We start from the raw sequence: 26,739 nt of genomic DNA, 5'->3' as shown, positions 1-26,739 counted from the left end.
ATCAAACTAGTCAAGAAATCATAATATTATGCCTCTCAAGAAAAATCAGAATATGGCGATTATCTGCCTCTGGCTTCTGATATTAGCGCGACAGTCACTCATCATAACAGCGTCACAAGATTTAAAAGTATATAAATCCACTATATGGGGTTTGACAGCAAGAACACTTATTCCACTGAGCTACTCTTGCCGTTCGTCACAAATACATTCAAAAACATCTGTCACTTCGCGAAACCCACGTGCTTTTGTTTTTGGCGGGAACACTTTTTCTTTTGTTTTGCCCTGCGACTGTCATGCGGCGGTATGCCTTGCGAGAGTACGACCGCCGCAGGACTCTAATAAAAGATAAGCGCGACAATACCAACGCTGTTTGAACCATTTTATTGCAGAAATGGGGAATTGATCATCTCATCATACAAAAATCCAGCTCACTACTTTTAACCCACTAGGGTAATTCATGTATTTTGGACAGGCTGAGGATAACGTTAGAAAAATCGTCCCCTAGCATCCTAAGAAAAGAATGGATTATTTTGCAAAGTTACTATTACGCTTATAATATGATTGTACTTTGCGTTCCTGATCATAAAAAGCTTAACGAAAGCATTTCAAGCTGAGCAAATCACAATATTCAATCGCCTGTAAGAATTGCATTTTGGACACCGAATATATGTTTTGGACACCCTCAGGTATATATAATTTGGACAGGGCAATTATCTCCATGTTTAGCCATGAATACTGCTTTATCATGAAAGTAGCATAAATTAACAAATATTTTGTAAATAATCAAATTTCTCCGCTTAACAGGCATCTACTTTGATAACTATTACAGTTTTTGTTAAAACCGTGGAAATATCGCCAGAACCACAGATTACGCCTCCAAGTATGCAATCGCACAGCATCCCCATGTAGTTCGTCAGATGACCAAAATATATTTACAGTTAAAAACTTGTAATGTATTTTGGACACCACCTATTTTAGGCGTTCTAGATGAATATTAAGAGATTGGCTGCCCAATGCTTCTTTATTGAACAGTTTTCATTACAATAAGGCTTTTAAAATTCTTACAATTATCAGTTCAACGATTTTGAGGTGAATATTGTATGTGACTGTGGAGTGTATGTCGTCTTGCATACCTGTGCATTTGAGGGGTTTTAGTGAAACATTTTACATTTTCGAAATTTTGAAGTTAATTCTTAATTGTTAAGCGTATTTTCAACGTAAGTCATCAGAATAGGGTCTGTTTGATCCAATAATCGATATTTAGAAGTATCTATTTGTATTATCTCTGCGGAACAAGACCTATATCGCAGTGCATGTCCAAATTATATAGATGTCCAAATTATATTTTTTACCCTAATACCCAATCCCGCCTATAGACGGGGTATAGTTTGAGCATTTTTGTAATTTTTGTTTCATGGAAAATCAAAATTTTTATATTTTTGACTGATATTTAGGACTGTTTTGTTTATCTAAAAATGGTTTTGGTGTATTTTAAAGCGTATTCACGTTTTTTAAAAATAATTGAAAAATTGATGTTTTAGACACCTTCTAGAAGTCATTTTTTATTTTGTATTGAATCGCTACAAATAACATATTTTTTTATTTTTCCCAAGTCATTCTATCCTAGTTTTATAGTTTAAAATTATTTTCCCTCAAATTACACGGAAAATAAAATTTTCTATGAAAAAAAATAAAAATGAAAATATTTTAACAATAATCATAAAATCTCAAAATGTTTTCATCTCTAAAAATCCGTACCCCAAATAGGCTTTCAGGAAAAATATAAAACTGTGGGGATGTTTAAAAATAAAAATTAGAAAAATCAAAAACTGAAATTCACGAAATCGAGAATAAAAAAGAAAGTGTAGAATTAGCATTTAAGTTAAAATACACGTTAATATAAAAAAAAAATGAAAAATAAAAAATAATCATCTTACAAAACATGTTTAAATCGATTTTAGATGACGAAAAATGATATTTAGATCAAAATTTAAAAAAATTGGGTATTAGAGGGTTAATCTACTACTTCACTGATTGCTTCCTATTCCCCGATGTTATTCGTTTGTCATTCGAGAAGAGCTATACTGCCCCCACTCGCATAATAGTCCCATCTTCGCTGGGTTTCATATTCACATGGGACTGTTATGCGAGTGGGGGCAGTATACGCTCTACTGTTAATTTTAAAGGCCGTTTAGGCGATACTGTAGTATTGCTAACTGCACCCCAAATAGAACTGACACAATAGTGTACACACATCTAAATCTTCAAAGTGTGATTGCAGCGCAGGACAGCGTCGACAACTTGCGGTCCATGTCGCTGCCCGTGGCGCAGGGTCCACACGTTCGCTTCATAAGCGGATGGTCATGGGTTCGATCCCAGCCCCAGCACTTGCAATTTTTCGTCAGTTGCTCTTCCCCCCGAGAACAGCTGGCACCTGACCCTCTTCGGAGCATATTGCTCTAACGGATCCGGAATTAGGTTATCGGCGAACCGCAGCTCATAATGGATTACCCCCAATTGGACCAGCTACACATCAACATCCTTGTGCTCGTCATTCTACTGTGGACAGGGTAGAAAAGTGAAAGTAGCACAAAGGCACCAGTTTGATATAGTACAATTGGAATTGAATACATTTAGGCGCTGTACAAAATTACCGAACGTTCGGTAAACTCTACTGAATCATCGGTAATGTTTACCGAACGTTCGGTAAAAAAAATAGCCGAACTTCGGTAAACTGTGCTGAACTTCGGTAATCCGAACTTTTACCGAAAATAGAACAGCCGAACAAGTGACTCTGAAATAAGTGTATAAGTATGTTGAAATCAAATGAGATTTCGAACCTTGGATCATACCCACAATTAAAGATATCTGAGAATTAAGTACAAATATTTCAACTCGTATCACTAAGTCCACATGAAAAGAATAATTACACTGCATTTGATTCGATTTGTTTCTAATTAACGTAATCGCTTCCATTGGGTGAATAATTAGAGCACCCCGTCTGTTTTTCGAAATATCATGACAGTTGAAATAAAATGCATAAAGATATAAAAATGGAAGACAATAAACTGTACTGTGAAAGAGAATTGTAAAAATCATAACATACATAGTTTATTTATTTATTATATCAAATAAGCCAAGTCTATAAGGGCCCATATAGCCGAGGCGGTAAACGCACGGGTATTCAGCATGACCATGCTGAGGGTGACGGGTTTGATTCCCGGTCGGTCCAGGATCTTTTCGTAAAGGAAATTTCCTTGACTTCCTTGGGCATAGAGTATCTTCGTGCCTGCCACACGATATACGCAAGCAAAATGGTCATTGGCAGAGGAAGCTCTCAGTTAATAACTGTGGAAGTGCTCATAGAACACTAAGCTGAGAAGCAGGCTTTGTCCCAGTGAGGACGTTACGCCAAGAAGAGGAGGAAGCCAAGTCTATTCATAATTTCTGAGCTTCGGCGAAACCTGAACATATTGTTAAGGAAAAATGTTTATTTTTTTAGTTGATTTTTAGAGTTGTTGCTTGTGGATTTTCGAGATGAACTATCCCTAGGCTAAAAATCTCCTTAATAAAGATAAAAACAAGTTCCGAAGGTCACACACGTGGCAACGTGACCGCCACACCATACCGTACAACGCACGTTCGGTATCAGCTTTCTCTAGAAGGAAAAACATCAGCTTCCTGATTTGGAACACTAGACACTTCCCAGCGAATCTCTTGATTAGAGACGCACACCTCCGCCACGTGACAATCTTCGCTGCGCGATCACATTTATCATCCGCAGTTCCTTGGCTGTAGGATGGCATGACTTGATTTCAAGTAGGGTTGAAGAATTTCCAGTCCATCGTCGTTGCGTCGGCACCAAGGGGACGGCAACCTATTTTTTCACTATGGAGTTTGACAGGTTGGATTGTGCCTCCTTACGTGGAGCATAAATTTATGCTCCAGCCAAAATATTCACCAACACAGTCGTGAAATTTGAATGTTTACCTTTTATACGAGGGATATCGGTGCAAAACGCTTACATCACACTAGATCTCATAAAAGTGTTGATCATGAAAAAGCGGCATTAATTGATAATTTTCAATTTCAGAGTGTCGATGTTTAGGTAAAGTTCCTACAGAGAGTGAGAATTGCTTGTGAAAAGACACACAACACCTCTTTTCGCAAACTTTGTTCGCCAAAGTGCGTTTTTCCTTATTTCCTCCCGCTGCTGTATTGAGTAAATGTTGGTATTAGTGAGCACTGGTTGCGCATGATAAGCGGCAACAAAATCAGATCCCCGTAGCATCCCCGTGGTCGGCACCATCGCATCAAGGCATACGAATGGGAGGAATTATTTCAATGCCCACTAGGTAGTAGGTACTGGCACTGGCTGGCTGACTAATCAGGAAGGGATGGTGTCAACTGTCTCGCCACTAACACCTTAACGATCATCTTGTCCAGCCCCAGCCAGAACTCAGCAATGAGGTACCGACCGGCTTCGGAAATGCAAATTTACAGTGGATTCTAAGCCAGTGAGCCGGTGGCAGTGAATGCAATTGCAGCCACAAGCTGAAAGCATGGGATGTGTTTATAGGTGTACTTTACTGCCGTGAATCGCATATCTGTCCCATTTGCATAGGAAATCCAGCAAAGATGGGACTGATATGCGATTCACGGCAGTTTATTTGTAGTACTGTTTAGTTGTTCACGGTCCGATCATGCGCACGATGCAACTAGATTGAATCACACACGCGTTGATAATGGGTTGACTTGGGCTGACTTGGCCTGTCCGTATGTAATTTGTAGGAAATTTGCGGGGTGATGATTTGTTTGAAAAGGGTAATCTGAATGCGCTTTACTGAGTCCCGCTCAATTTCAGGAACTTTCTCCGTGTACATTGTTTAAATTTTATACTGCCTAATCGGATGTTCTGCAAACGATAACAAGCTAATTTGTTCTCACCGTAATGAAGAAATTTCTGCAGCAGACGACTTTTTCGCACAGCTCAAAACTAGAATTTATTAATCGATTAAATTTCATCAAATACATTTTAATTTCAGTGTACTCACATTAATGATCTTCTTTTTTAACTTGTCGGTTGAACAAATTGTTTCTCGCAAATTCTTGGTAATACTCGACCTATAATTTCAATTTTAATTAGGAAACTTCATAAATCTCTTATTCAAAAATTCCCTGAACCACTTACTTATCGAATATAAAGAAAAACTCGCTAATTAATCGTTTGCTAAACTTGGTAAATATAGTATAATTTTTGTACCAATCGCAACGTGTTTCAATTATGATCTGTCACTTATACTCTAAACCTTCACGTCCATATGACAACGTCAATCCGTGCCCAGTGTTGGCAGACTATCTGTAGCACGATCTTTCGGTTCAGACAGATAGGCCCGTTGAGTTGGGCCCAGCGGTGGTGGTAACAATTCCCCCTCCCGTAACTCTGACCCGGTCCTATGATCCTGGCCAGATTTACTTCTCAACTCCATCACCGCAAGTTTGGCAACTGGTCGTCGATAAATTCCTTTTGAGGTCCTCACTAATGCTCGCCGAATTCGTCCATCAGCGCCTCGTATCACCTTCTCCACCTTACCCCTAATCCAGGTCCTTCTGTTGTTTCCGTCGGCTATGTAGACTAGCTCACCTTCTACGACAGGTTCTTGCTCGGCTATCCATTTGGTTCGATGGTTGATTGTTGGAATGTATTCTTTTAGCCACCTCGTCCATAAGATGTCCGCCAATTGTTGAGACCGCTTGTAGCTATCCCGCAACGCTTCAGCCGAAGTTGTTGGCAAATTGGCCTCTTCGCGCACTCCAGAAGGCAAACCGCGCAAAAAGTGGTTAGGAGTCAAAGCCTCGCAGTCAGCTGATTCTTGGGGCACGTACGTTAGCGGACGAGAATTCACCATATCTTCAGCTTCACATAACACAGTCAACAGGATCTCATCAGTTAATTTACCACCATCGTGTAGAGCCTTTAGTGCCTCCTTTGCTGAACGCACCAATCGCTCCCATATACCGCCCATGTGCGGTGCTGCAGGGGGGTTGAAACTCCAACGGGTCCTGGCATCCGTAAAGATATCTGCACATTCCGTCTCGATACATTGAACTTTCTGAGCCAACTCCTTACTCGCCGCTTGAAAATTGGTTCCGTTGTCGGAAAAAATCTCCAACGGAGTCCCTCTTCTGCAAATGAACCGCCGGATTGCCATGACACAAGATTGGCTGCTCAGGCTATGGGCGATTTCCATGTGGATTGCCCGGGTGACCAAACAAGTAAAAAGGCAAATCCACCTTTTTTCTGAGCGTCGCCCTACTGTAACAACTACAGGGCCGAAGTAGTCCACTCCTACATAACTAAACGGCCGTAACTGAGGAGTGAGACGCTGCACCGGTAACGGAGCCATCCTAGGAACCGCAGGTACACACTTGTTGACTTTGCACCAGGAACAGTCCTTAATTACTTGCAAAATGGCCGCACGAATATTTTGAACGTAGAATCTCAAACGCAGCTCGTTCACAACTGTTTCACGGTTCGCGTGGCCAAACTTTTTATGATAGTGTAGAAGGAGTTTCGATGTAATGTCGTGGCCTTTCGGGAGTACAATTGGGAAACGCTGCTCGAACGAGATGAACTCTGCGTACGCTGCTCGACCTTCCATCCGGATTACGCCTTCCGCATCCAAAAATGGAGCCAACCTGTAGAGTGGGCTGGAACGTTCAATTCGGTGCCATTCCGATTGGGGTAGTTCACTGTTTTTCAACAACGTCTTTCTTTCGTCGGGAAATCCTTCTTGCTGCGCTATTCTCCACAGGTTGATGTTCATCGCGCTTAAGGGGTGACTTTAATGATGAAACCTGACTCTTCAGCATCTTCACCAGACTTGGCGTTGCTTGTATGGTTTCAATCGGCTGTTTCTTTACCTTTTTGCAACAGTTTGAAATGAAACGGAAGATACAGGCAACGTTTCTCACCAAAACGGTCCAGCGGGAGAAACGAGTGGTGTCTATCAGAGTTTTGGAAAACGAGACTTCGTGGAACAGATGGTATGCTCGCAGTTCTTCTTTGACACCAGGGGGCGGCAATCCTTGTTGATAGCAGTCCTGTTCTGATTGATAAAGGATGTCAGGGCCACGCACCCATTCGCTTCCGGTCTCCAAAGGTGGTCCATTCTTTCCCCATTTTGTTAACACATCGGCAATATTGTTCTTGGTTGCGACCCAGCCCCATTCGTTTGGATTGGTTAGACTCAAAATATCTCCGATACGGTAAGCCACAAATTGTTTATACTTCCTATGGTCCGAGCGGATCCATGAAAGTACCGTAGCGGAGTCGATATGGTAAAACACTCTTTTTATCTGTACTGAGTGGTTGGACTTCACGGAAGCTGCCAGTCTTGCACCAAGCACCGCAGCAAGTAGTTCCATCCTGGGGATGGACATGTATTGCAGAGGAGCGACTTTCGATTTCGCTGATACTAGTGCTACTCTCGGTTGTCCTTTCACCAACAGGCGGAAATAAGTGACGCACCCATATGCATCTTCGCTGGCATCTGCAAACACGTGCAATTCGAGGTCCTGATAGTCTGATGATTTTGCATCGGCGAAGTAGCAACGCGGAATTTCCATAGTCTGAAGACTCGGGAGTAGCGCAATCCATCGAAACCACTTCTTTGCCGAGACTTCGTCAATTATCTCGTCCCACGAACAACCATTCCTCCAGAGATCTTGAACGATGATTTTGCCGAGTACGGTGAACGGCGCCCACAGGCCGAGGGGGTCAAAGAAGCTCCTGACCACACTCAACAAGGCCCGTTTGGTTGGAAGTTTCCTTTCGGTCAAATATGCTTGCAGATCGTCGCGTAGAACAGTTGAGCAAACGAAGACATCTTTCGCTGTATTCCAGGACATACCCAGAACTCTCTCCGTACTATTGCCACCAGATTTGTCGCTTGCGAAGTGAACAACGTGATTCTCCGGGTTTCGACCGAAATGTTGTTGGAATTCTTCACTGTTGGAGACCCAATTTCTAATATGGAACCCTGCATTGGAATGGATGAATGCTACCTTCTCTGCGCGTTTGATAGCCTCGCTTACCGTGAACGTGGAATCAAAATAATCATCCACGTAATGTTTGTTGACTATAGCGTCTACAGCCTCCGGAAATTTGTCAGCATGTTCCTGCGCATTTCGGTTTTTTATAAATTGTGCCGAGCAGGGCGAGCTGGTTGAGCCAAAGGTGGCGACATCCATGACATAGGTTACGGGAGGGCCTGAAGCGTTCGAACGATATAGGAACCTTTGAGCTGATTTATCACTTGATCGGATCCGCAGCTGGTGATACATTTCAGCTATATCACCTCCGAAGGCTACGGGGCGCTCTCGGAAAGGGCATAATACAGACGGCAGACTGGATAAAAGGTCAGGACCTTTCAGCAGCTCGGAATTGAGCGACTTTCCTTGAACGGACGCGGCTGCGTCCCATACCAGTCGGACCTTTCCCGGCTTTTTGGGATTGAGGACCACGTTTAAAGGAAGATACCAGACCTTTCTCGGTTCAGCTTTCATCAGCTCGGTGTTCGTAGCAATATGAGCGTAACCCTTTTTCTGGTAGACTTCGATCTGCCTATCCACATTCCGTTTTAGCTCCAAATCCTTTCCTAATCTCCGCTCCAGACTCTTCATACGTTTCAGTGCCATAGGGAAACTATCCGGTAGCTGCGGGTTGTCGCTTCGCCACAGAAGTCCAGTCTCGAAGTGTTTTCCGTCACTCTTTGGCGAGCGTTCGTGCGAGACAGTCGCAATTTTTAGTTCGTCCGGTTTGTCTTCGATACTTTCCAGTTCGGTGGCTATTTTCAAAGTGCTAGTTTTCGAGTGATCAAGTTATTAAGCTTCCATCCCTAGTGGGACGCGTGCGGTTGGCTAGACCACAATTTTTGCCGCAAAAGTTCGTTTGATTTGAGTAAAGTTCACGTTTTCATTACATCACGTGGCGCATTGACCGACTATCGAGCACAGAAGTGCAGCACCCCCCGCACACCGCGCCGCTCGCGCCGCTCGCGCGGCCGTGATCGGCTTTTTCCAGTGAGTACCCAAGCTCATCGTCGTCGACAGCAGCAGCCCACCGAGAGAGGAGCAGAGAGCGTTCAACCGCCGCACACGAACGACGGCGCTCAGCAGCAGCTCGCTTCCTCCCTGTGCGGGCCATCCGATCGCTTGGACCTGTCGTCGTCGAGCCTGTGGCTAAACAGAGTGCACAAAGATAAGTACATAAATTTACCTCTCGTTGTTCCCCCCTCTCCACTGACTCTTTGATTAGATTTAATTTGGTACATAAGCAGTTTTTTCTCACTTTTCCTGTAGCGTTAATTTTGTCCCTTGTTTTTTGATTATTTCTCGTTCCCGTGATAGTGTTAGTTTAAGATTTTTGAGTGCCCCGTGGTGGTAGTTAGCTACCACAATGGGCGATGATGATGATGGCGGGGGAACATCGTACCGCATCAACGAAGCTTCGTTATTGGCATCGGATTGTTCGAGCCAACAAGGCGATGTAAATGCTAATCCCTTTGTCTCCCTTCACCCTGGCGCTTCTGCAATGGACACCAACAGTAAATCTGTTTCGACGTCCCCCCGCCTCAAGGCCTACCCTCCCGACTTTGGCGGGCCATATGTTGTTTTCTTCCGACCCAAAGGCAAACGTTTGAACACCGTTCAAATCAGCAAGGATCTAACTAAGCGGTATTCTTCCGTTGTCTCCATTGACATGGTCGGTACAGCTAAGCTTCGGGTGACAGTAGGCGACCGAAAACACGCTAATGAGATTGTGGCCTGCGAGTTGTTTACTCTTGAGTACTTTGTCTACCTTCCGAGCGCGTCGATAGAGATTTCGGGGAAGGTCGCCGACGCATCTTTGACCTGTGAAACGATCATGCAAGGCTGTGGTCGTTTCCATAACCCTTCTCTTCCTCCTGTCCACATACTGGATTGCCGGCAACTGCATTCGGTATCCCAGGAGGGCGAGAAGAAGGTTTACACACCATCTGAAGAATTTTCTGTGACCTTCTCCGGATCTGCATTACCAGATCTGCTGGTGATTGGCAAACTTCGGCTACCTGTGAGGCTGTATGTACCGAAGGTAATGAATTGCATCAATTGCAAGCAGCTGGGCCACACCGCCCAGTACTGCAGCAATAAACCTCGCTGTGCAACATGCGGGGAGAGACATGTGGACGGTGCGTGTAAAACGCCGCCCAAGTGTGTTTATTGTGGCAGCGACCGTCCACATGATCTGATTGATTGCCCAAGGTACATACAGCAGAAAAAACATCAAAAACGGTCGTTGCAGCAGCGATCACGGCGAAGCTACGCCGAAATGCTGAAAAAAGCTGCCCCGACCGTTGAATCCCGTAACATCTACTCGTCTTTATCTCTCGATGATCAGGGCTCTGACTCTGAAGTCGGGGACGGGGTTCCCTTTGTTTTCAAGGGAGAAACGAGGAAACGGATGAGGCTCCAGAGACCCACCAAAAAACCTCGGAATCTGCCTAGCAGCGACCCCCAACCCACCATGACAAATTTCAAGAGTGGTAAGAAAGTCACAAAACGTTCCCCTCCAGGATTCAAAATCCAGGACGAACGAGACTTTCCATCACTCCCGGGAACATCTAAAATCCCAGATGTCCCACGTTTTTCGAATTCTCAACCAGAAAGACAGCATTCGGAGCACCAGGAGCAACCTCAGGGTGCGCCATTGTTTACGCTCTCTGGCATCGTAGACATCATCCTCAGCTTCTTCGATGCTTCAGATTCCGTGAAGAACATTGTAAAAGGACTTCTTCCTTGTGTGACCCCTCTTTTGAAGCAGTTGGCTTCTAAAATGCCCCTCCTTTCGACAATCGTATCTTTCGATGGCTAATTTAACCACCGAGGTCGAAGATACGATTTCGGTTCTACACTGGAACTGTCGTAGTATTACACCGAAATTAGACGTTTTTAAGTTTTTAGTTAACAATTTACAATGCGATGTTTTTGCACTATCCGAAACGTGGCTGACACCTGATGTAACCTTACCTTTTCCCGATTATAATATCATTCGCCTTGATCGATCCGACCCGTACGGAGGGGTGCTTCTAGGGATCAAGAAGCAGCACCCATTTTACAGAGTCGATTTTTATCCGATGACAGGCATTGAAGCCGTCGCATGTGAGGTGACTATCCGAGGTAAAACCCTCAGTGTTGCCTCCATATATCTTCCTCCGAGAACTGCGATATCTCGCAGGGATCTCGCTCACATCTGCTCGGTTATGCCCGAGCCTCGGCTGCTCATGGGAGATTTCAACTCCCATGGTACAGGCTGGGGGGAACTGTACGATGACAGCCGTTCAACGTTGATATATGACCTCTGCGACGACTTCAACATGACAATTTAGAATACCGGAGAAGTTACACGAGTGGCACCTCCAGCTCAAGATGGCAGCCCCAGAAACAGCCGATTAGACCTCTCAATCTGTTCGAGCTCACTATCGCTGGAGTGTACATGGAAGGTTATCCAGGATCCCCATGGTAGTGATCATCTGCCGATTGTTGTTTCTATTTCCAACGGGTCGCATCAGTCTCCATCGATCGATATCACCTACGATCTCACCAAGCACATTGACTGGGAGAAGTACGCGGAAGCAATTATCGACGGTGAGCAATCGGTAGAAGTTCTTCCACCGCGGGAAGAGTATCGGTTTCTGTCGGAGCTGATCATCAGTAGCGCGCTTCAGGCACAACGTCGACCAGTGCCAGGTCCGTCGGTTCGCAGGAAACCCCCCAATCCGTGGTGGGATAGTGAGTGTACAGAAATCTATCGCGAGAAATCCGCGGCGTTCAAAGTGTTTCGGAAACGCGGTTCGGTCGAAAACTTTCAGCGGTATGCTTCCCTTGAAAGCAAGTTCAAGAACTTGATCAAGGCGAAGAAAAGCGGTTACTGGCGTCGGTTCGTCGAGGGTTTGTCGCGCGAGACTTCGATGAGAACACTTTGGAACGTCGGAAGAAGAATGCGTAACGCGTCGTCGGTAAACGAGGATAGAGAAAGCTCTCCTCGGTGGATTCTCAAGTTCGCAAAAAAAGTTTGTCCAGATTCCGTGCCCGTCGAGCGAATAATTCGTGATGTTTCTGAAGATAGGGACGACATGGATAGGCCTTTTTCAATGGTTGAATTCTCACTTGCTCTTCTTTCATGTAACAATTCCGCTCCAGGAATGGATCGAATCAAGTTCAACTTGCTTAAAAACCTCCCCGACGTCGCTAAGAGGCGCTTGTTGAACTTGTTCAATCAGTTCCTGGATAACAACATCGTTCCGGATGATTGGAGACAAGTGAGGGTGATAGCTGTTCAAAAACCCGGGAAACCCGCGTCGGATCATAATTCGTACCGTCCAATCGCGATGTTGTCTTGTCTACGGAAGCTGTTGGAGAAGATGATTCTCTTTCGACTGGACAAATGGGTTGAATCGAATGGCATGTTGTCAGATACACAGTTTGGTTTCCGCAGAGGCAAAGGTACGAACGACTGTCTTGCGTTGCTTTCTTCAGAAATTCAGCTTGCCTTTGCTCAAAAGCAGCAAATGGGCTCAGTGTTTTTGGATATTAAGGGTGCTTTTGATTCAGTTTGTGTCGATGTTCTTTCCGACAAACTACACGACTGTGGCCTTTCCCCAATTCTTAACAACTTTTTGTATAATTTGCTGTTTGAGAAGCAGATGAGTTTCGCTCATGGTGACTTGACAGTTTCACGAATTAGCTACATGGGCCTCCCCCAGGGTTCATGTCTAAGCCCCCTTCTTTACAACTTTTATGTTAGAGACATAGATGATTGTCTCATGGAAAACTGCACGTTAAGGCAGCTTGCGGATGACTGTGTTGTCTCTGTAACGGGATCAATAGCAGTCGATCTGCAAGGACCACTACAGGATACTTTGGACAATTTGTCTACTTGGGCTCTCAAGCTGGGTATCGAGTTCTCTCCGGAGAAAACTGAGATGGTTGTCTTTTCTAAAAAACACAAACCGGCAAAGTTTACGCTCGTTCTGATGGGTAAGACAATCACTCATAGCATGTCTTCACAATACCTCGGCGTCTGGTTCGACTCCAAATGCACCTGGGGGAAGCACATTGTGTATCTGATACAGAAATGCCAAAAACGAATCAACTTTATGCGAACTATTACCGGAACATGGTGGGGAGCACACCCGGAAGATCTGATCAGGCTGTACCAAACAACCATTCTATCGGTTTTAGAATACGGTAGCTTCTGTTTTCAATCCGCGGCGAAAACACACTTGCTGAAGCTTCAACGGGTTCAGTACCGTTGCCTTCGGATCGCGTTAGGTTGCATGAACTCGACTCACACTATGAGTTTAGAGGTACTCGCTGGTGTACAGCCTCTGACAGACCGCTTTGCGGAGTTGTCATTCCGGTTCCTCATCCGATGCGAGGTTGTGAATCCGTTGGTCATAGAAAACTTCGAAAAGCTGCTCGAACAGAATCCCCAAACTCGTTTTATGAGTGTGTACTACTGGTACATGACGCTGGAGGTAAGCCCATCTCCGGTTAACACCAATCGTGTCAACTTCTCAGACTTCGACAGCTCCTCTGTGGATTTTGATCTCTCTATGAAGGATGAGATCACCGGTATACCGGAATCTTTTCGTTCCATAGGTATTCCACAAATTTTTGCAAGTAAGTTCGGGCATGTTAGCGGGGCCAGACAGTTCTTCACAGATGGTTCCAAAACCGATGATTCGGCTGGATTTGGTGTCTACAACGAATTTCATAGCGCCACCTTTATGCTTCAAAAGCCATGTTCGGTATATATTGCTGAGCTAGCGGCTATATACTACACCTTAGAGTACATTTGCACTCTCCCACCTGAGCACTACTTCATTTTTACCGACAGTCTAAGCTCTCTGGAGGCTGTTCGGTCAATGAAACCGATGAAGCACTCAGCGTACTTCCTGAAAGGAATATGCCAAGTCTTGAGTGCTTTGTCCAAACGCTCATACATCATCACCATAGCTTGGGTCCCTTCACATTGCTCAATTCCGGGCAATGAGAAAGCGGACTCTCTGGCTAAGGTGGGCGCTAGCGAAGGCGATATTTATGAGCGTCAAATCGCCTTCGACGAATTTTTTGAATTGGCCCGTCAGGAGACCTTGATCAGCTGGCAACACAAATGGAGAGATGGAGAGATGGGTAGATGGTTGCACTCCATCATTCCACAGGTGTCGAAGAAGCCATGGTTCAAAGGGTTGGATTTGAGCCGCGATTTCATTCGTGTAATGTGTCGGTTGATGTCCAACCACTATTTGTTGAACGCACATACCTTCCGTATTGGGCTCTCAGAAAGCAATCTCTGTGTCTGTAGCGTAGCTTACCAGGATATCGAACATGTCGTGTGGGGATGCAATGAGTATCGTGAGGTCAGATCTGAGCTACATGAAATTCTCCGGGTCCGAGGAAAACAACAGAAACCAGTTAGAGAAGTGTTGGCAGGACTTGATTTGGAATACATGAACCTGATTTACCAGTTTTTGAAACGTGTTGATGTCAGAGTTTGATGTAGTACGTTCCTTGTTTTCGTTGTCCGCCTTTTGGTTTTGTTGTTCGCCCCTGTCTGTCGTCACCCCCCTTCCGTTTGTCCTCTTCTTGTCATTGTCTACCGATAAAGTCCTTTCTTTTTGGTTCCATTACAGATATGGACAATTGTCCCATCAATGTTTTAGTATAAGTTAGCAAATAATTTAGTTTTAAACCCATAAATCCCTCCTTCCCAATTTTATTTTATTATTATTTTTTTTTTAATCCTTAACCTCGAAACAGCCGCGAGTACTTCGGCTTCCCAAACTAACATAGTTTTAAGGCAGTAATAAATTGTAAAATGTATAACCATTGTAAAAAAAAAACAAAAGATTTCGGCTCAGTTATGCCCATGTGGCGCCCGAGCCTTCCAAATAAACGAATAAGTAAAAAAAAAAAAAAAAAAAAGTGTTTTCCGACACGGATAGTAGTTTGCTCCAGCAATTCCTTTGCTCTGCAGTCTTCAGCCGACTCTGGCAGCACTTTGACGTCCAGGCCAGATTCCTCCAGTGTGAAGTGCTTTCGAAGTAGTTCTTGTAGATCTAGTTCAGTAACATCGCCGGCTGAATGATGACCTGCGAATCCTGTTGCCATGTCGTCGTTGCCTTGTGGGCCGTATATAGTCCAGCCGAGTTTGGTACGAACAGCTATTGGCTCACCAGGGTTGCCGATCCGCGACTCCAGTGGGGTGTACACGTGCAAGTGTTTCAAACCGATGAGCACTTTAGGGGAGCCACTTGAACAGTCTGCTACTGGTAGCCCACAGAGATGTTTGAATCGAGCTGCAACTTCCGCGAAACGAATCCTCTGCTCCGGGAGCTGGAGTTCTTTCACTGTATGGACATTCCGTAGCAGATATTTTTCTTTCGACCCGGCTGCCGAAATCGATATGTTCACGCATCTTGAATCTCTTTCGAGCCTACTCATTCCTGCCGTCCACTTGACAAGAATGGGTTCCCAGGTTCCTTTCAGTTTCAGTTGATCTGCCACGGTACTCTCCATCAGCGAATAGGATGACCCTTCGTCCAAGAAGGCGACTACGTCCAGGGAACGTCCTTCATGATGCAGCTTGATCGGAACCATCCTGAAAATGATCGGGTGCTGTTCAGAGCCATGTACGTGACAGTTTGTCGATAACGTCACTGGGGGGTTCGGTGGATGCAAAAGGGGATGGTGTCGTTCTTTGCAACCTCCCACATTGCAATGCCCCTTGAATCGGCAGCGTGTTTGTCCGTGCTCGTTTAGGCACAACTGGCACATTTTCCACTTCTCCGTAATCTTCAGCCTGTCGTTAAAGGCTAGCCGCTGGAAATCCTCACATGAACGGGTCCGGTGTTCAAGACTGTTGCATCCTCGACACGGTTTGCGAATAGTTTGTTGACCTTCGACCTTGTGTTGATTTGGAGACCGATGTGGCGGATGTTCAACGCCAATGTGTGCATTGAGATATCCTTCATGGTCCCTGGATTTCTTTTCCTTCCTGTCCCGGTTGGGACGCCCATCCACGTGAAGATCCGTGTAGAGCGTTGCTTCGGTGGCTTCCGAGACGATAATCGAGAGGAAATCGGAAAAGGTGCTCAAGTCTACTGCGTGCTGCTGACGTTTATACCTGACCCATTCCATCTTTGTATTGGGAGGTAACTTTTCTACCAGCTCAGTGATTAGCATGGGGTTGACCAGATGATCCACTAGTCCCGATGCAATCAGGTGGTCGCACAACTGTTGAACGACCATGCCGTAGTGGATAAATGTACCCAATCGATCAGCACGGGGTGAATCCGCTTTTCTCGCTTTCTGCATCAGTGAATGCAGCAACTGCTCCGGACGACCATATAGAAGGCGAAGCGTGTCAATGACCCGCGGTACTGATTCTGGCAACAGTAGTCTGCTCCTCACTGCTTCCAGCGCTGGTCCTCGAATGCTCTCTTGAAGCCTGCCGAGATTTTCGAGGTCCGTCCAGTTGCACGCAGCGTTACCGTTGTTAAAACTGCTTATAAACAACGGCCACTCCTCTGGCCGGCCAGTGAAAATGGGGAGCTTCGCAAATGGACCCTTCCTTGCCGCTATCTGAGCTTTGGTCAACTCCGGTTCTCCTTGGTGAGGATTTTGAACCCGCTGTTGAATGGCGTGTGGGTTCAGTAGAGCCGGCGGGCTAATTGCTGTAGGGATGGGTTCCTGATACACCGCCGAATGTCGAGAAATGGTGGCAGCTGTTTCGTGCACAGGACGCAATGGTAGATGCGGCAATACAGGCTTGTCTGCCTTTACGGTGGGTACTTGTGGATTCTTGAGTGGCGTCGATTCCTCCAGGACCTGATCGAGCGCTGGTTGGCGGTTGTTTATAGCATACCGTTGCGGCGGAGCGTCTTTGGGTGTAGAAGATTTTGGAAAAGCCCCACGGAAATCATCGGCTGGCTTGCTTCGATCGTCCGGGAATTTGAACTTGTCCCTCCACACTTCCTCTAAATCCGTTTCCGCCTGTGCTTGATTTGATACACATTTACCTCCTATGGCGCCCTCCTCTTGGTCCATTTGGTCCGTTACACACTCGAATTCCTTGTGCAACTCACTCCGCATCTTGATGAATTCTGCTTCTACCTCTTTCTTCCTGAGCAGCATTTCTCTTTCCAGGCGAATCTTCAATGCCATCTTCTCTTTCTCCCGCTGCAGCTGCCGCTCGAAATTGGCTCTCATCCTCCGCAATTCTTCTTGATGCTGCACCTCTGCCTTTTCCTGGTCTGAATCTGGATCCTGCTCGTTGTCCGGTAACGTCTTAGCAGCCTTCGGATCGGCAGCGTTGGATGGCTCCTTCCCTGACACATCAGAAACATCCACGACTGTGCCACTGTGCTGGAATGTATCGCCAGTTCCTTGGTTTAAGCAATCCTTGCACATCCACGAGCGGTTCTCAACGCCAGCGGTCACGTTTGCGCACATGAAATGGTACCAACTCTGGCATTTCTCACAGCAGACCATATTGCTGTCGGCATGATTTGGTCTTTCGCACACTGCGCAATCGTACCCGGTGCTTTCGCGGTTATGTTCATCTTCTTTGGATGACGGCATCTCATTAATTTTTGAGAAATTTGTTCTCACCGTAATGAAGAAATTTCTGCAGCAGACGACTTTTTCGCACAGCTCAAAACTAGAATTTATTAATCAATTAAATTTCATCAAATACATTTTAATTTCAGTGTACTCACATTAATGATCTTCTTTTTTTGTTTTAGTATATATAAATATAATTATGGTTGTATAATATCATTTTTGTTTTGTCTCTTGATCATCTTCCGCTTCGTCGTCTTTGTTCATTTCTTTTTTTTAATCAATTAAGTGTTCTTTAGCGTCTAAAATCGATTTAAAACCTGATAATGTGTGTGTGTCGCTTTTCCCGTTCACTTGTTTCATATTCTTGCTTGTTTTTTGTTTTACTTTATTTCGATTTTATTCGATTTTGTTGTTCTTGTTGTTTTTGTAAGCGTCTGCTCCTAAGTGACAGGTTTTATAATATTATCACCCACCATAACATAGGGTGTAAATAGATAGAGATGTGTACCTTTTAATTCCACCCTGTAATGCTCTGCTCATCCTTTACAGAATAACTGACACCGAGGAAGACTACAAGTGGTAAGGTATTTATCTAATTCCCGTCTAGCTAAACCCCGACCCATAATGATCGAGTTTACCCTTGTACCTCGCCAACGTCTCAAGGTGAATTTGGTATCAATTACTAAAAAATATTATAAAAAAAACTACAATTTCCTCAAAATAATTAGATTGAATAATTTTCCTTCTAATTCTGTTTCCACCTAGTCCACGTCTATTTCGGGCACAAGCTGAATTCAATTCGCGCACACCATCTACGTGACACAGAGGATGGTTACAAATCATGTTTTGGCCGTAGGTGTTTACTGAAAAATCAGTCAAATTCTGCGTAATCCAAATCAAGTACGAAAACTTGTAGCTGATGTAGCTTTACAATAACGACCAAAAAAGTTTTATTATTACTTTTGGGCATCAAATCATTATATCTCGCGCTCAGTATCATACGGGCGTATCTACAATGATCGATTTCTCTTCGTCGATTTTCTCTTCGGATTATTCCGGAAAATACGACCAATATTCGCATGATCTCTCTGTGTATTTCGGTGAAGGACGACTAGGACTAGCAAATAAAACAACAAAAAACAACCAAAACTGATTTGCAGGCCAAGATATTAGCCGAAGAGCAAATCGATGAAGAGAAATCGATCATTGTAGATACGCCCGTATGATACTGAGCGCGAGATATATGCCATCACAGTGCCACGAAGAAGTCTTTCTCTGTGGTTGTGAAATACTATGTTTCGTATGCAGAAAATCCACGCACACATTCGCTATCATGCTCTCAAGACGAAAACAATTGTAAACAAACATTAAATCAACGGAAAAAAAAGTTAGGGTAGCGAATCACTTGGGCAGCGGCCGGTATATTGAGCACTCTTCGCTATAACTCAGTCAATTTCAAACCAATTGACTTGAAATTTTGTACACGGCTAGATACTAAACGTATCGTTCATCGCGTTCCAAAAATGGTGTCAATTGGTTGAAAATTTGCTGAGTTATAGCAGAAAAGTGCCCAAAATAGGACCCCTGCCGAGATGGTCCCACTTCCCTATTAATTGGTATTGAACAGCTTTTACTGCATTCTGCAGCAGTAAAATCCAACTTTGAAGTGCCACAGAGCTTTTGTAGGTTGTGAATTGAAGCACAGAGAACAGACATCCAGGCTAGAACAAATTTCATTCGGAAAGTCGTGTAAGGATTTGAATCTTTACTTGAGTAAGGTTGCAAACCAATATACGATGACAACACTAACGCCACCAAACACCATATTGCCACAGTCAGTGGTGAATTGAAACATTTCAAGTGGTGAATTAAATTAGTATGGGAAATTAACCGATTGCAGCGCCACGCTATTGCCACTTGTGTTGCTGATTTCAAATGGCCGTTAAATTCCTTACACAGTTTTGGAACTGGACTTGGATGTCTGTTCTCTGTGATTGAAGGTTGATCCACCAAGAGAATCTGGCGAAGGGAAAATTTAACGGTGATGAAGAACAATTCGGCTAGCAGCTGCTTTGGTGCGATTGCCATCGTCGTACGCAAAACGAGAAAATAAACTCGTAACTCGTAAGTGGAGTAAAATTGAAACGTGAATTTTTGCATTATTATTCGATTTCTAGTGCTGGTTATTGATAGTCCACATCACTTTGCTTCCATCTGATGAGCAATTAATAAGTGATATGAATAAAAATGAGTATTTACTCAAGGCTTACCTGACTTGAGCAAAGTAAATTGTTTGAGCATTTACTCAAATCCGTATGAATAAAGTTGTACTTTACTCAGAGTGAGTTCAAATTTCGAACATAGCATTTCTCGCGCTCAGTATCATACGGGCGTATCTACAATGATCGATTTCTCTTCGTCGATTTTCTCTTCGGATTATTCCGGAAAATACGACCAATATTCGCATGATCTCTCTGTGTATTTCGGTGAAGGACGACTAGGACTAGCAAATAAAACAACAAAAAACAACCAAAACTGATTTGCAGGCCAAGATATTAGCCGAAGAGCAAATCGATGAAGAGAAATCGATCATTGTAGATACGCCCGTATGATACTGAGCGCGAGATTTGCATTGTCAAAACTGGTGTTTACGTTTTGCTCCTGAGATTCATCCGAGAGTTCCTTCCTCCAAGAGTTGCCTTTGGCATTCCTCCTGAAGTTCTTCTTAGGATTCTTCCAGGAGTTCCTCCAGGGATTCCTCCGAGAGTTCCTTCTGGAGTTCCTCCTAGGATTCATCCAGGAGTTTCTCCAAGGATTCCTGCAAGAGTTCCTCCTGGGATTCCTCCCGGAATTCCTCCAGAAGTTCCTCCTTGGATACCAGAAGTTTCTCCAGGACTTTATACTGGGATTCTTATAGGAATTCCTACTGGACGTCCTCGTGGGGTTCCTACAGGAGAGTAGTTTGATACCCATATTTTGGGGTGCATTATGCCCAAAGCAACTTTCAATGGCCATACATAACGGCTTGGCATTGAAAATGATAAAGTTCAATACCATGCCTATAAGGGCATGCATATATAAAAATAAATGGACACTTGTAGCCTCGGAGGAGAGCCAAACCAAAGAGAGCCTCTCTTCTGCAGATAGGACCTTTAGACATGTTTGGCCTGATTTACTCAGGTTTCCCAATTTTATTCATATGGATTACGATGTTCGAAAAGTAAATGCTCATACTTCTAGTTTTGTCATACCAACGTGAGTAAATGCTCAAGTAAAAGGTTTGACACATGCATTCTAGCAAAGTAAAAGCATTTTCTCACTTTATTCACATCACTTAACAAAAGACTTAAATAATAAAAAACTATTTCCCGCCTGATATGACGGGAATCAGACTATATGACGAAGTAGATTTCTACCCTATTAGCGTCCAGGACATCCTGTCTACCACAATTCAAGTGCATTGATATAGGCGTGTTAGGGGCCTGTTCTGGATGGATTCCCGAGGGGCTCCTGGAGGAACTCACAGGAATTTGTGTAGGAAATCCCGAGGACCTCATGCAAGAACTCTCGGCAAACTCCTCGAAGAACTTCCGAGGAATTCTTGAAGGAAATCTTGATGATATTTTGGAGAAATTTCCGAGGAACTTCTGGAATAGTTTCTGATGAATTCTTCCCGAGGAGCTTCTGGAGGGATTCCGGGAGAATTTTTAACGACCTCGTGGACATACACCCGAAGAACTTCTTTAGGAATTTTCGGGAAAACCCTGGAAAAATCCCAGGGAAATCCTGGAAAGGGTTCATAAACAATTTGTGGAAGAGTTCTTGATGAACTCCTGAAGTAAATTTCGTGTTAATTCTGGAGCGAATTCTAGGATTATTTATGTAGTCATTTCCAGGGAAATCATGGATAAATTGCCAATGAAACCTAGAAGGGATTCAACCACAATTGGTTCTAAATACTGCAGGAATTCTAGAGAAGCTTCTTAAGGAATTCCCGTGATATTCATGGGGGAATCATGGAAGTATTCCCGAGAAATTCCTGGAAGAGTTCTTGGGGACTCCTGGTGAACTCCTAAAGGAATTCCCGGGGAAATCCCGAAGATATTCCCTGGGAACTCCAAGAGAAATTCTCGGGGACTTCTGGAGCAATTGTCTGAAAACTCCTGAAGTAATTTCCGGGCAACTGCTGGAGGAATGTCTGAAGCCTGATTCTCGGGGAACTTCGAGTTAACTGAGAAAATCCTCGGGAAGCTCCTGGAAAAATCTCTGTGGAAATTTCTGGGAAATTTTCAGAGAAATTTTAGATAATTATTCCCAGGGAATTCTTGGAGGATTCTGAATTTCAGAAGGGTCCAAAAATGGAGCACGTTCGGTGTAGTACTAGATTTGTAGTAATGAGCTGAATTTTAGTATGGTGAGAAGGTCAATTCTCCGTTTCTGCAATGAAATGGCGCAAAAAGCGTGGGCATTATGATTCCTTGCCTAATTTGATGCTGTTTGAGCAAAACTTTGGATAACTATGTTGTTTATGTTGCAAGAAATGGAGAAAACAACAACACTGTTGCCCAAAGTTTTGCTCAAACAGCATAAAATTAGGCAAGGAATCATAATACCCACGCTCTTTGCACCATTTCATTGCAGAAACGGAGAATTGACCTTCTCACCATACTAAAATTCCGCTCATTACTACAAATCTAGTACTTCACCAATCTGTCCTGTTGAAGGCGAAATCCCGCTTTTATTGAATAAATATAATTAAATAAATATTGAACTCAAAAAATGAAAGAATCGTGACGTGAGTTTCGACTGGAAATTTGTTGATTGTTTTAACTGGCTTTCTCAGTCTGGAGAAATTCAAAACGACTTGTTTTGTATTGCCCGATGTTTCGGCCTTGTGTATTTGTCCTTTTTCAAGGGTAAAACGGTATGTCGTTCTTCGTTACATTGATATATGCCGCAGTTTTCATGTTTGGCTTCTTGTATGCGAAATAACTATTTGATTTTGTTTGGAGACACTGGACTGGACACACCCATTATCAACGACCTGGACTGTACAATTGTACAGTCTCCTTCAAGTACCGTCTAACAGCCAGCACGCTTTTCGGTTTCGGCCAGTGACACGAAGGCAAACAAATTATTCATCCAATAACAACAGGCGAGTTCCCCGGTTTTGGCGGTGCTCTCCACCACCGATGCAAGCTCTATCAATCTTAATGTTTATGCCGTTCGTTCGCTTACCCATTCTCCGATGCAGACTGGAACGTGCTACCAGCTTGCTTGATAAGAGTTCAAAGTGTACTTGCTGTTCACGCGTCGGACGGGTTCAATATTACAGCTACAGCAGGCTGCCTAGATAACGCAGCCACTCGATTCGATTGCTTGCGATTTTCTACATAGAGTGTCGCACAGACAGCCGGCGTTCCTAAAAATAATCCCAGTAGACGGGTTTTGATCAGCTCGCGCGCACGCGAGCGAGAGACAACCGAACTTGTTCGGAAAGGGCCTGCTTAGGTCGTTGCGGTTGTTTACATTCGATCCGGCTCGGAATGTAAATATCACATGAACGGCAACGCACGTCGTCGTCTGTGGGTGGTGAATATGTTCGCTGCTGGTGGTTATTTTCGTGCTTATTTCACCACACGGTGTTAATCGCCGTCATGGTTGGGGGTTGGGCCAATGTCGTCACTCGGCAATCGACTTTTTTTTATCTTCCTCGAAATTGAAGCTGCCGTGTCATTCTTATGTATAGAACAACAGCTCCGTCCGCGTTCAGTCGTCAAGTCTCGTGTGTTACTTCGTTGAACTCTTCGTGTCGAGTAGACCCGATCGAAGAAGGGGGCCAAGTCATTTATCGGCCGATTGTTGCGTTCGTCATTTCGACGCTGTCAGCATGTAGATACCACCTACGTAAATTCTACTGAAAGGCATCGGCGGTGTGTTAATAATAGAACAGATCCGTCAATTAGCACAAATGAAAGGAAAAGTTTGCGGCGCTGAGCTTGGGTTTTGATTGCTTCTGTATCAAATTTATCCGATCCGAATCACATATCATAGCATGCTTTGATCTGTGAATTTCAATGTCACAGCCTACTCCGCAAGTTTGGAAATGTCCGAAAGCCTCCTCTACCGCAGCAACCCTGATTGATTCTGAGGCGCCACAATTGAGCTTAATTGAGACAGATTGGACTTGTCTTCCTACTTCTCACTACACTCACACCCTCCTTCATCGCTACTCCTCGCCATGAACTCTCCGAGTGAAAAACTGAATTTGTCGCACGAGTTTTCAACTTACCTGCCCAGAATCTCCTTCGGTTCGTACTTGGCGTAGAATCCCTTAGCCGCATCCTTGTCGGGCAGCAGATCATCCTCTTCGTCTTTAGCCATTTTTCGATAACTGCTAATTTTCTTCCTGCTTGGCCACCTCCGTCTACTCGCGGTTCCCGATCAAAACGAAATGATTCCCGCAATGAAAACCATATAAATAGTTACGGTCACCGAATAAAACACTTCACGACAGGTTAAACCATCCGTTCCCGGTCCGTTTTTGGAAGACTCGTCGCCAATGAAAGTAATAACTTCCGACTTTTTTTTTCTTTTCTTGCCTTTGTGCAAGAAAAGACTCTAGTTTGCTACCGATCGCAACCGATTCACAGAGAAGAGTGAGTGCTACTCGCCAAACGCGAGCAGTTTCAATGTCAGAAAGGTTAAAGCGCTTCAACGACTCTGTTCGCTTCGCACCGTGACGGCAGCTACACGACTACGGTGTCGGTATGGATGGAGGGTGGCGAATGGTGTCCGCCGAAGAGCGAGGTGAATGATACGGTGCCTTGGCGGCGTGGTGAGAAACACAATCTGTCACTCTCACCAAACACTTCGACTAGTCATACAAAAAATCAACACAGAGAAAACTGCGAGAGAAAGACCAGCAAACTCTCTCTCTCCCTTCGAAACAAACTGTCAAAATCAACAGTCAGAACACTCGGCACGCAAGCACAACAAATCAAAACAACCGAAAAAGGGGCACGTCATGCACCAACACACCACCAAATGCACCACGCGATACAGCAATTTCACCACTTGCACAACGAAAACAAGAAAACACTGTTATCACGCGATTAACCCACCACAATCAACTGCAACGCGTTAGGTGTTATTCACGAACACACATTCGAATTCGAGTCTAGTCGAGACGTTTCCCCTCGTCAAAGTCCCGTCGAAAAGATGAAATTCAGAACTCGCAACTTCCTTGTGGCCACGACGGGCGATGTTTTCACCACTTTCCGCGCGGATAAACTGTTAATTGCGTAAAAAAGCAAGTTTGACGCGGTGTGAAAACCTTTTCAAAGCAGGAAAAGAAAAGAGGCTTCTAGAGCTAGAGATCTGCTTGCGTGAATGCGGCGAACTCGAGAGAGACTGGTTTGTTGAGTTGTATCGGAAGAGGACCACGCACCGATACTAACGCACCAGGAGATTGTGCATTCTTATGCCTGGCGAGAGGTGAGTATGATTACTCACTTCTCATCAGTATGAGGTGAGATGGCGAACTGTCAAAACGTGGTACCAAACTTTCGAAACCGGTAAGAACAAATAAGCGTGTAAATTTACTCAAGGCGAAGTAAATTCTAAATTTGAATTTCACGAATTTTATTTTATTTATTGTCTATCCGGTTGGAATCAAGACCGACATTCAATCAAAAATTGCCATTTTCTTGGTCCACAAGTGTCGCAACTGTTTCGCATCTAGTGCGCTGTGTTACTGACAACAACGGGAAGGATGCGCACTACATTTGACATGATTAAAAACGTTGCGAGTTGGGTCGCGTCGCGACTTGATGGTCCACTGCACGAATTTATTCTGGCCTGCTTACTCTCACACGAAATTTGACGTTTGAGAGGTGCCGACACCGCTCAAACGTCAAATTTCGTGAGAGAGTAAGCAGGCCAGAATAAATTCGTGCAGTGGACCATTGTGCGAAGTCCGGTTTGGTGGCGGCCCGACAATGATATTGTGAGGAACTATAGCAACATGTATGTATGAGCCTGCTTTGAACGTGTCGGCGAATTCAATTCTGCAGCTGATCGAAGTCCGTCGGGTACGGATTATGAGTGACCAGAAACAAAGCATTGGTGAAGTTATGTATACTTCACTTAGCGAGACGAAAGGGCCACTGGCGGTTGCTTCTTCACGTTCTCGGATATTGCTACTCCCTGTAGCGTGAAAACATATTCACTGGTCGATCTGCGGCTATCAGGATCTCCTCCCCAATCAGCATCGCTGTATCCTTTCAGCTTATCGGTTGGATTCCTACTATACTTCAACTTCTTCGTCACTGTTTCCTTTAGGATTCGAAATATTCGCTTGACTGCTTCCCAAAGTGGCTTTCCTGGGTTCAATGAAAACTGACTCACGGCATTCACTGCAAACGCAATATCGGGTCGAATTGTCTGTGCCACAAACGATGAACATTCAATTGCTTGCTTGTGGGGTACGTTTCTCATATCCATATCTTTTTCAGTTTTGGGTCCCGTCGATTTTCCAAGTCTGGCTCCGGAATCCGCTGGGGTCGCAATAATGTACGCATTTTCCATTCCAATGCGCCTCAACATACGCCTGCTGGTCTAAAAAAAAGCTTACCTTCACGTCGATTCCTCTTGATCCAAATACCAAGGCAATGAGTGGCCGGACTCAAGGTCTTCAACTTGAAGTTTCTGCATGTTTAAGCTTCTTCTTCAATGGACCGTCCACGTCCGATTTTCGCTCAACGACACCATCTCTTCTTGTATCGCCTTGATCCATACTTGCCTGGACAAGTGCGCTTCTTACCGCTGTGACGCAACCCTTGTTGACCCTTTTCAACAGATCTTGATTGTTGCGGTGCGAACGTGGGACCGATTTAGACATCTTCAGTGGACGTCTCTAACGTATCGTTTACAGAAACTTCATCATCGTCTTCGATAACATTTGGAACAGGATTAGCTATATTTTCATCAGATATCACGATTTCTTCAACGAAAGGCTCCATGAATTGCACCGGAACGACATCCTGAACACATTTTGTCTTCGTTGAT

At 44.4% G+C, this 26,739-nt stretch overlaps 4 protein-coding genes across 6 annotated transcripts in view; all 4 read right to left on the bottom strand.

The window, feature by feature from the left end:
- LOC115253710 (phosphorylase b kinase gamma catalytic chain, skeletal muscle/heart isoform) overlaps window positions 1-24,797 on the bottom strand; it is an 81,478-nt gene extending 56,681 nt beyond the window's left edge. For 2 of the 3 annotated variants that reach the window (XM_062860592.1, XM_062860594.1), the window contains exon 1: window positions 23,963-24,794. In XM_062860592.1, the coding sequence (XP_062716576.1) occupies window positions 23,963-24,054 (92 nt within the window). In that variant the 5' untranslated portion in view covers window positions 24,055-24,794. Of the gene's footprint in view, window positions 1-23,962 lie in introns of all 3 variants that reach the window. The other variant, XM_062860591.1, reaches the window with a different exon arrangement.
- Window positions 1-26,739, bottom strand: part of LOC109418342 (phosphorylase b kinase gamma catalytic chain, skeletal muscle/heart isoform) — a 164,795-nt gene that overhangs the window by 57,676 nt on the left and 80,380 nt on the right. The window lies entirely within an intron of this gene.
- Window positions 4,672-6,827, bottom strand: LOC134284144 (uncharacterized). Its single transcript, XM_062842489.1, has 2 exons — window positions 5,055-6,827; window positions 4,672-4,996 (listed from the first exon to the last, which is right to left on the bottom strand). Exon 1 carries the CDS (start codon window positions 6,825-6,827, stop codon window positions 5,331-5,333), a length of 1,497 nt encoding a protein of 498 aa, XP_062698473.1. The 3' UTR covers window positions 4,672-4,996; window positions 5,055-5,330.
- LOC134290143 (uncharacterized) lies at window positions 25,819-26,259 on the bottom strand. The gene has a single exon (XM_062857186.1). The coding sequence runs from the start codon at window positions 26,257-26,259 to the stop codon at window positions 25,819-25,821; it is 441 nt and encodes a 146-aa protein (XP_062713170.1).

This window comes from Aedes albopictus, chromosome 3 (genome assembly GCF_035046485.1).
Source record: "Aedes albopictus strain Foshan chromosome 3, AalbF5, whole genome shotgun sequence".
Lineage (NCBI taxonomy): Eukaryota > Metazoa > Arthropoda > Insecta > Diptera > Culicidae > Aedes > Aedes albopictus.
This window is presented reverse-complemented; position numbering and strand designations above follow the sequence as displayed.